General features: G+C 32.1%; 1 protein-coding gene across 1 annotated transcript; it reads left to right on the top strand.

Annotated features, from left to right (window-relative positions):
* The first annotated feature begins 613 nt into the window (after positions 1-613).
* LOC147074746 (GSK3-beta interaction protein-like) lies at positions 614-1,564 on the top strand. The gene has a single exon (XM_085943001.1). The coding sequence runs from the start codon at positions 791-793 to the stop codon at positions 1,139-1,141; it is 351 nt and encodes a 116-aa protein (XP_085799127.1). The 5' UTR covers positions 614-790; the 3' UTR covers positions 1,142-1,564.
* The last annotated feature ends 8,759 nt before the right edge of the window (positions 1,565-10,323 follow it).

Raw genomic sequence — 10,323 nt, 5'->3', positions numbered from 1 at the left:
ACCTCTGCGACTTCTTATTTGATCTTCTTTTAATAATAATAATATAATCATAAATAGTTTGTTACTACCGATATTCATGAATGCATAGACTAATATACTTTATATGCGATAATGGTAACCCTAAAATGCCGTGCGCCCCATTGAATGTTTTTTACTTTTCATACTATCAAAATAATAATGGATATTGATTTTATCTATTGGCCCATTTCATTTAAATAATGATTATTTATTTTTACTACTGATTTTTGAATATTATTTCTTGCTGTACCAATATTTTACATTCAACATTAAAACTGGCGGGCTTATACCGATACTTTGAAATAAATACTTACCATTCATTTAAAATTCTGACAGTTGTTATTTAAAAACTTTTCAAAATTATCTATTAATACTTGCTTCAAAAATGCACGCCATTAAAAATTTATAATGTAAATATTATATTTAAAATACCTAACCATCATTATATTATTTTAACTTTAATTATTTGTTTAGAATAAAAATGCAAGAAAAAATTTATTTAAACTTGCCATGAAGGAATATTATTCACGGTGCATTTTTCTGTTTAAAGTACTGGCAATACCTGAAAAAAATGTATCGAACTGTCAGCTGTCAAAGTGTTAAATCAAGGCTTGTCGAGTTACTGCAGTAATTAGCGAAATCAAGATCATTTTTGTCAAAGTTATTATAAAATCAACGGGCAACTTACAATAATTACGGATACTTTTGAAAATATTTGTGGCATCATTCATTTTAACGAAATCTCGTTATAAATCTTATTCCTACCGACATCATGGACTCCTCTGTTCCGGATAAAGACGCTTGGAAAAAGGAAGCGAACAGCGTCATATCTGACATCAAAAACCACGTCAAGTCCACAGAAATATCCAAAGTCCTCCCCAGCACGAATCAAACTATATTTTTGAACCTAGAAACAAATGAAAGCAAGAAATTTTGCATCGAGATGACGGGTTCCGGTTTCAGGGTGGCAGGAAAGGAGTTCGACAAGTCAAACATAACAAGTGAAGTGTATTACGAAACACCATATAGCTTGCTCGACACGATAAGTGACAGTTACAAGCATTCTTTCGGGAATGAACTCACTAAGAAATTGAATTTGCTGCTCAGCAAGGAGAAGCTATGATTGTAATTCTACAACAGAATTTAGTAGAGAATTCTCGATATGAGCAATATTGCTTTTGTATTTTGTTTTAGATTTAAATTCTGCGCATTTTTGATTATTCCTAGTTTTGAAATTGTGACGTTATCAATTATTACTGAAGAATTAAGACTTATTAGATCGGTTTGCATTTACTCGGTAGAATTAAAAACTGCTTAAATAAAAAATCTATAAATCTAAGGTAAATGTGCCGCAGATCCCGTCATGAGATTTTATAACTTTCTTTTTAGATCAAACCAAACCTAACCTAATGACATCTCTGTCCAAGTCGAGAGCAAGAAGAGGCGTCATCTCCTCGCTCAGTATGATGTGTTTCGTCTGTCATTAGGACTTTGGAGTGAACAAATAAAACACCGGAATTATAGTCAAAAACGGCGAGACTTATTTTTACGTTAATACATTGGTTACTACATTTTATATAATTATTTATTATAATTTTTAATGGCTCCGATTTACTATTATTTATTACTATTATTATTTTTTTCCTGCAATCAACACTCACTATGCGTCAGCTCAATAACGATTCCGGCTTCTCTAGACCCTCAGAGACATCCCCAATGGGGACAATCGGGGGTGTGACAAGAACCTAACATAACCTAACCTACCCCAACCTAATATTAACTAATATAATCTTGGTTTATGATAATGATGCATCAAAATGTATGAAAATTTCAAATTATAAATTAACAATAATAATTGGATCGAAAAGCCTATGCGCCGACAGAAAAGGTATTTATTATAATTGTCTACATGGAATAAACTGTTTTCGTAAAAAAAAATATATATAAAATCTCATGACGGCATCTGCGGCACAATTACCAAATCTTAAAACGAATACTATATTGGTAACAGCTAGAGTTCACGAAATAAGTAAATTTAGAATTATAATGCGATAGTTGTGAAAACGTGTCGTAATTAGACGTCGTATTGCGTTAACATATCAAGCGATGTATAAAAAATTATAACATGCAAGGCGCTTGCTGGCAAAACAGTGAAAACATTGAGAGTTTCCAATTAAAGCTTTGAAGTCCATAAATTGTATCACACTTCATCTTAAAATCTCTTATTCTTGTTATACTTTATTAATTACGTTACATTTTTGACTTCCCCAATTCATTAAAAAATAAATTAATTGACAAAATTATTGATTACAGTAAAAATATTCTTTAGTTTATATTTTTTTTGTTTTGTGATGTCGCAAATTATCACATTACTTTATTATCCCCCATTTGGCCGTGATGTCATGTACGGACAAACTCTTTCTTGTGGTGAATCTCAAAAAATCATCAAAAATCTCAGCACTTTGTGAGGCTTTATTTTTTAAGTCACATGTGTACTAGAGGAGTTTACAATTGTTGAATCCCCAGTTTTTATTATAATCCAAACTAAAAATATTGAAATCCATCAAAAATTCATGGGTCTCGAAAAACTATTTCCATCCTGGACGATCCAACGCAACCATTTTCAAGTTGCTTTAGCCGAGCATGCGTAAATCCCTCGTAGCGCAGTCCAGCCACCTAAGTCCAGGCATTCTCTTTCCCTCAGAGGATGAAATACAGCATAGTCTGCATTTTTATTGTCCTATGACCTTTTCTCTCTGGACCCCGAAATGCCATTTCTTTTAAGAGCCCCATAGATTCTCCTCTCAAAGATATACTACCTTTCTCTCATCTATTTGTTGAGTGTTCAGCATTCTGATCCATACGTTAATGGATACTTAATAACTTTATAAAGTGTGGTTTTAATTTTCTTTAAGATGGGCTTGTTCTTTAGAAGTTTTTGGAAATCAAAATACTACCTTTTGATAAGGTTGTCACAGTGATTTATCTCGGGGTCCGTTGTCACAAACATAAGCAATGAAATAATAATATATAATGTAATAATAATAAAATATCGTCGACTTTATGATTTTTAAAGTTTGAAAGAATGTTGTTTAAAAAAATAATTATTCTTTTTATGTAAAATTAACCATAATTTTTCATAAGGACTATTGCTTTCAGATTTTTCTAAAAAAAAATTTTGAATCAAGCAAAATACAAATTGCACAACTGTAAAGCCTTTTCCCTACTCAAATCGTTTGATCTGGGAATGCATAGTGTCATCCAATCTTGTTACGCCAAATTCTTCCCTGGATCTAACAGCAGCTATATTGGTTTTTCCTAAACCAAACTGTCAACAATAAATAGTACCTATTCAATTACTTATTGTAGAATTTTTTCTTACCATTATTGTATATCTTTGTATTGGGGAATATAATTACATAAATATGTGCAACCACCGCCATCTTTAGATTAATAAAGCCTGAGCATAACTTTTTGCACAAGCAATGAGTGGTCCACTTTTCAGCTGTCAAAATCAGATCCCAGATTGCTTGACATATTGATTCGTCCTTTCTCGTTTCAAATTGAATTATAAATTCTCAAATCAAATATATTAACTATCAGTGTTATTAATAAATAATATGCGTTCCTGTTATTCATTAGCTGTCAAAGTCAGACTAGTCCTTCACACAAAAACCGGTGGTAATATCGATTTCCAAAAAATATGTAGCATTTATCTATGCATTACATTTGTAAAAGGTGTGTTAATGCTAGTGTATTATTTATCATGTAACTTATCTATTTAAATCAAACCATTCCCTGTGTGAACACAACAGACGCGTCAGTATGAGCACTCTATAGAACAATGACAGTTCATACATAGACAACAACGGGAGGGGCGGAAAAAGTAGGACCAGTCGTTGTGAATGTATCGGCTTTCTACTTGAATCGGCAATGGTGCAACACAACAATTTTGATAAACCATTTTGACACAATATAACACATTCAAAGGTTTTCTTCTTCCATATTTGCTCCCTAAACGGAGTAGGTATATATGTATCCTTATAACTCTCACTTCTTCCAAGGTCATGCCAGCATCTTATAGCCCCGCCAAATATACTATGTAGATAATATTTAACGGAATCCAGAATACGGTTGACTTTAAGAGATGCATCTGTAGTATGTGGCCATGTCTTCACTCTTTTTCATTTGTCTTAGCTCATTATTTCTAAAGAAGTCATACGATTTCACTTCCAGTATGGGCTGCAAGCCTCTCTTCTCAGAGATCAATATATTATGATTGCTCTGAGGCTTTATCATATAATAAAATGATTACCTCCCTATTTATCTCCCTAAAATACTGATATTTCTCACTGTTACATAATATTTGTCTCACAAAAAGCTTTGATAGCTCATTACGTGTGGCACAATTTTACCCCAGTAATGAAAGACAACATCAATTATATTTATTAAGTATTTAAGCTGGCATGATATGTAGTTGACTAATTGGTTAAATTCCGAAATTGGTTTGAGTAGCTGAATTGTTATTTGCGAGCTGAGGCCAAAGTAGAAATTCTGATGGTTATGAAATGTTTTGCATGAATACATGGTATATAATATTTAGGTTTTAGGTTACTCATAGCAAAAATGTTGGTTGTGTTAGAAATGTTGTAGAGGAAACTACTGGTGTGAAATTACTATTATTTCTATAAATAATTTCGAGATGTTCCTCCTTTTTGTCAACAGCTCCCGCCACTGTGGCGTCCTGTGTAGAAAACAAATTTCATTCTTATTGGGTGCATTATTTTTTATAATAATGCCAAGAGGTAATATCTTTTTAGTACAGTTGTAAATGATATTGATCTAAAATCATGCTTAAACTGTCATTCCTTCCATGAATATACTGGTGTTTTAAAATTGCTGTAATAACTGTAGATTATTGACAATAGACGCTTAAAATTTGATTGAAATATATCAGATGGTTCTATCATAATTTTGCGAATGAAGTTTGCTAATTTTAGTCAAACATTGTCGATATTTGGTATAGCTACTTTGTGTAATTGTCACGTTGGGTAGTGACAATCCAACTAGTAATACATTTCCATAAATCTAGATCTTTGACTACCCTCGTTTCAATCTCATTTCAAGATCTAGCACAAGTCTCTTTGCTATGGCAATTGCTTTATTTCACTGTATACATACCTTAATGTATATATATTACTTATATAAATCTTAAATGAAATACTAAATGTCACAAACTGGTATATTAATTGTGAATGGATTGCCGATTTCACAAACCGGCACTCGGTACCCACTATAATATGAATCCAGATAATATACAACCTAAAACTGTAGGTTACACAATCAGTATTTATGTACCAAACAAAGGAATGTAATGTTACATTTCGTCGGTAATTTTCTACAAACACGTATCTCAATTTTTGCCATTTTTGAGTTGTTTGATGTAATGAATTCAGAATTTGAGTACGCACATATTCCACTAACACGTATCTCAAAACATACTTTATAACATAATAGATTTAAGCGATTACAAAAACTCGTATCACAATAAAAGACTTTTCTAAATATTATGAACTCGTATCTTGAGTTACGTGTTTGTAAATATACAGAATACTGAACTCCGACAGATGATTATACTGAAGCTCTTTCTCGTAAGTCAAGATACGTGTTTACTGCAGTAATATTCACAGTAAAGTTGCAACGCATTCTCATATCTTCGACAATATGACTGATCGGTCGAAAGTATAGTGCGATAAATTGAAGAAACAACAGTTTTTTCATGAAAATATGTGTAACTATACTAAATGGATATTTCATAGAAGAAAATTAACTTCTAAATTAAAAACTGAGAGAATAAAGTTGTGTTTTTTGATATACGTGTTTGTAGAAAATTAGCGACGATTTGTTTGCTAATTTATATAATTTCAAAAATGTATTTTTTTTTATACTTTGAGTAGTTTTATGTAATACTCCTTATGTCTAATATATACATAATATATATATGTATCAGTATCATAAATTATAGTTAAATTAAGTTTTGTTTACAATAAATATTGTAGTTAGGTGTCGTGTTTAGTTGTATAACTAGGGATTATTAAAGAATTATACAAGGCAGACTATTCCATTGAGTTTAATATGAGGGCTGTTCAAAAAGTATTCGACCTTTGTTGTTCTAGCAGAAGTAATAATGAAGTATGGAAGGTCTCCTCTGTTTGGGAGGTGGAAGGTACCTTCATGCGCGTGCGTGAATTTTTTCCCGACTACAGAGAGCGTCAGTCTGGGGAAGGAATGTACTCAGCTCCTATCAGATTAACGACTTGAGCAGCGGTATTGCATCAAGCTTGGCGATACCCAAGCAGAAACAATTCGGAAACTTCAGTAGACTTTTGGTGACGATGCCATCTGAAGGAATAGTACTACTAGTTAAAAAATGGCTGCACATCGAAGAAAATCACGTTTCGGTACGCTCTCAACAAACTAAAATGACCATGTACAGATTTTGGTCGAACAATCGTGTCACCATCGGAGAATTTACAAAGCGTCCACAAAATTTGTATCAAAGCATCACATCAGATTCAGACTTTATAGTTATGTGGTTCTTCAATCTCCTTACTCTCCCAACATGACTTCTTGTGATTTTTGGGTGTCTCCAAGCTGAAAGGGGGAGACCTTATACGAAACATGACGGCCAGCTGTAATCCATTCCTACAGAGATGTTACAGAAATGCTTCCAACAATGGCAGGGCCACTGGAAGAAGAGTGTGCAATCCCAAGTAGTAGACTATATTGAAAGAGGTTAATTAGGGTTTCAGACCTCAACATTAGTAATTGTATTTTTCTCGGCAAAAGTTCGAATACTTTTTGGACAAACTAGGTATATTACATTGTTTTATTTGTATGTTTTACAAATTTTACTAATTGTTGTAAAACTTAGAACTCTGTCGTGTATCAATTCTTAGTGTGATATTATTCACTGACGTGCGAAATTATAATAAACCTAGGTTAATTTGGAGTTATATCGGTAATAATTCAAAAATATGTCGAGATTTTTTTTTATATGTCTAATATAATGCGGCAGCTGTTATATAAATATTTTTTTATAGTATTCTAGTTACTATTACGGTGATGTGAGAAAGTTTATTTATAATTTAAATTATGTATTTTTAGTTTATAATTTTGTTACGGATATGTTAAAAAGGGTGGACAAAAAGCAATATGTATTAGGAGTGTTTCTGCGTAAGTCATGACTGAATTTCAAACATAATAACGTTACTTTTGTCAGCATGGGGATTTTGGTTTTAAGTCAAAAAACTTCAAAATAAAGTACGTTACACATCTTGCAATTTGTGTCTTATAACATCTTGGTTTCAGAAGTATTACGCTTATTATATCAACAATGGCACTATTCAATTCATCAGATCAAGTTTACAAAAAAACAATTTAGCATGGTGCTGCGACAGGATTGAAGATTAACAATTTATATCTCGAAAAGAAAATCAATTGAGATCTGTACATAAACTTGACATGGCTACAACCAGTCAATTGTCGATGTAATTTGAACAGGCATAATATAATAGCAGTTAAAAGAAATATGTACTCTTATCTGATTACATGTAAATTTTACGCATTACATTTCACCGTAGCGCAGTTCACCGTGACCTTTCTTATCGGAAAGAGATGACCATATACTATAAGGTCATCTCTATATAGCACCGTGAGGAAAAAATTACGCGTTGTTCGTGGAGTATTATTGCAGACAATAATGCTCCTTCAAGAATGAAAACCTAACCTAACCTAACAAATAATCCAGTATATTCGCTATTTTCAAAAATTGTTTGCCGCTGGCTTTCTGTAAGCGTGTTTTATTTAGACATGAATTTTATCTCAGTACTATATGCCCCAAAGAGATTGGACGGTCTTTAATATACGACTATATATTTCCGATACAACATTTCACGATGTAGTGTGATACGGCAGACTACATACATACATACAAATTTCCTGACACGCTTATCTACCTGAGATGGGTTACATAATAATTTTTAAACAAACTGTATTTGAGTCAAATCTTTGAAACATGACGTTTCAAGGGACTATCTGAAATGTCGTACTGAATCATAAATATTGTTGTCGAACCAATTTCAGTTCAGTAACTACTGACCATTATAAGATTGTATATTAGATATGTACAAGTCGGGTTTAACAACAGAAACTTTACAATTGTAACGAAGTTTAACCTAAAACATCAATCTTGCGCTTCATGATGAAACAATGGCACCATCCTTCAATTGTATTCATGATATTTATCAGAAAATGTTTTCATTTAGAACTACAATCTCCCTGTTTGACCGACATCGCTAATAGAGAATCAGTTAGTTGATAATAATATAACAAATGCTTCAAACGCATTCGCCTTATGAATCAAAAGTTCAAATTCGAGCATAGATATTTACATTTCGAAATTATTATAAATAAAATAGAGCTAATGCCACTTCTTTTAAAAACACTATTTAATCCTCTTACGTGCCTTTAAATTTGCATGAAGACTTTTTTGTTTGGTTTAGAAAATTTGTTATTTATTGTAAAATGCAAATAAAAATGATATCCATAAAATATTACATGTCTTTCCTTCAAACTGTCCTTTATGTGAAACACTCAAATATTTTCAAATTTCTTTCCTTCATACTGTCCTTTACATGAAACTCCAGAACAGGGTTGGCGAACCTTTTCACGTACGCCTCCAAAATTTCCCAAATATTATTTTTCGACTGTCTGACGTGCCGAACAGTTTTTCATGTTCTATATATTACTCATGATAGTCAAACAACGTTATGTCAATCTTTTCTAATTTCTTCTTAAATCGTCAGTAAAATTTAACGTTAACTACATAAGTTACCCTTGTTTTCATATTTTTTTTAAACTATTCCTATAAATTTTAACATCATCATAAGCAAGATAAATGTACAATAAATTATAAAATATAAACATTAGATTTTAAATAAACATTTCCCTTGTTGAGTTACAAGAATCTAAGGTAACGATTTTTGGCTCTCCTGTAAAGTTGCACTTTTGTAGATAATGTTGTTTGACATTAAGCCCTCGATGACATAGCGTACATATCTAGTATTCGATGTGTGGGTTATGGTGTTGAGGATGATGATGAAGAAGTCGAAGATGTATGCAGGAGTGAGTTTTATTTGCAGCGTAACGGTCGGTACGATAGTATAAATACAATGACAGTACATATTACGTACTGAGATAGTTACGAGCCAGGTACTTAGATTCGAGTGACATTTTGATAAATCAGTATTCGTAATTTATACAGTCGAAAGTAATACCTAAACATTATATTCCAGTACATAATTATATTTAACGAGTCAGCGGTTTACATACGAGTAGCTGTGAATTTTATTTGTTATTAGTCATAATATAATATGATACTATGGGAATGGATATTAGACTAATTTTCCATTGCGATACCGTATTTAATATCGCCAATCAATCTACTGATACAGATAAACAGTTGTTTACCGGTATATGAGTCGCTGGGAATTTATTATTGCGGTCGAATAATTTGATACATTAAAAATATGTCAATGTGATTTTTTTGGCATTCACAAAACACATGTACCATCACACACATTGTGATTGCAACATTTTCCGTTTTAAAACACGCCTGATGTCGCATGCAACATATTTCAAAGTACACAGCATGAATTTCTTTTATAAATAATTCAAACAGTCGCTGCCACCACGCATAGAGTCCATACTATTCTAGTACACACGATCGCTGCACGACTGTGGAGGGCCTGTCAGTGTCAGATTACGAGAGACTAAAATTGACAATGGCGGTGATCATAATGAAATGAATGATATCCTTAAAATACTATACATTTACATATTTCCAATAAATACAAATCACTGCTTCTTTGTCAGATGTACAATGACATTTATTCATTTTGACAGGAAGTCACGTCGCATCACTGTCTGTGTGTGCGGGACAGACTTGTACCATTACCGGCAGTTATGATTTAATGGCCCACATGATATAATAATATTATCCATAAATTTTACTAATGGTTTTATAAATGCGTTTAAAAATTATTAAATCTAAAAAATCTTAACACCACTGCACATAGATGTACTGAAATATGACTATATTCTAAAACATTAGATCGAGAGCTTTAAAAGAATACTATTTTATGTAATAAAAATACTTTATGCAGTCATCAAATGATTAAAATAAATATAAAGGATAATAAGGCTTCAAAATTATAGAAATAGATTATCTATAACGTTTAAGGA

Source organism: Rhyacophila brunnea, unplaced genomic scaffold (assembly GCF_057557595.1).
Source record: "Rhyacophila brunnea isolate RB1 unplaced genomic scaffold, BYU_Rbru_1.0 scaffold_15, whole genome shotgun sequence".
NCBI classification, from domain to species: domain Eukaryota; kingdom Metazoa; phylum Arthropoda; class Insecta; order Trichoptera; family Rhyacophilidae; genus Rhyacophila; species Rhyacophila brunnea.
The sequence above is the reverse complement of the archived record's forward strand: the minus strand, read 5'-3'. Positions and strand labels throughout refer to the sequence as shown.

Excerpts from the sequence above, each read along its gene's own strand:
- LOC147074746 (XM_085943001.1), top strand. The coding sequence starts at position 791 with ATGGACTCCTCTGTTCCGGATAAAGACGCTTGGAAAAAGGAAGCGAAC.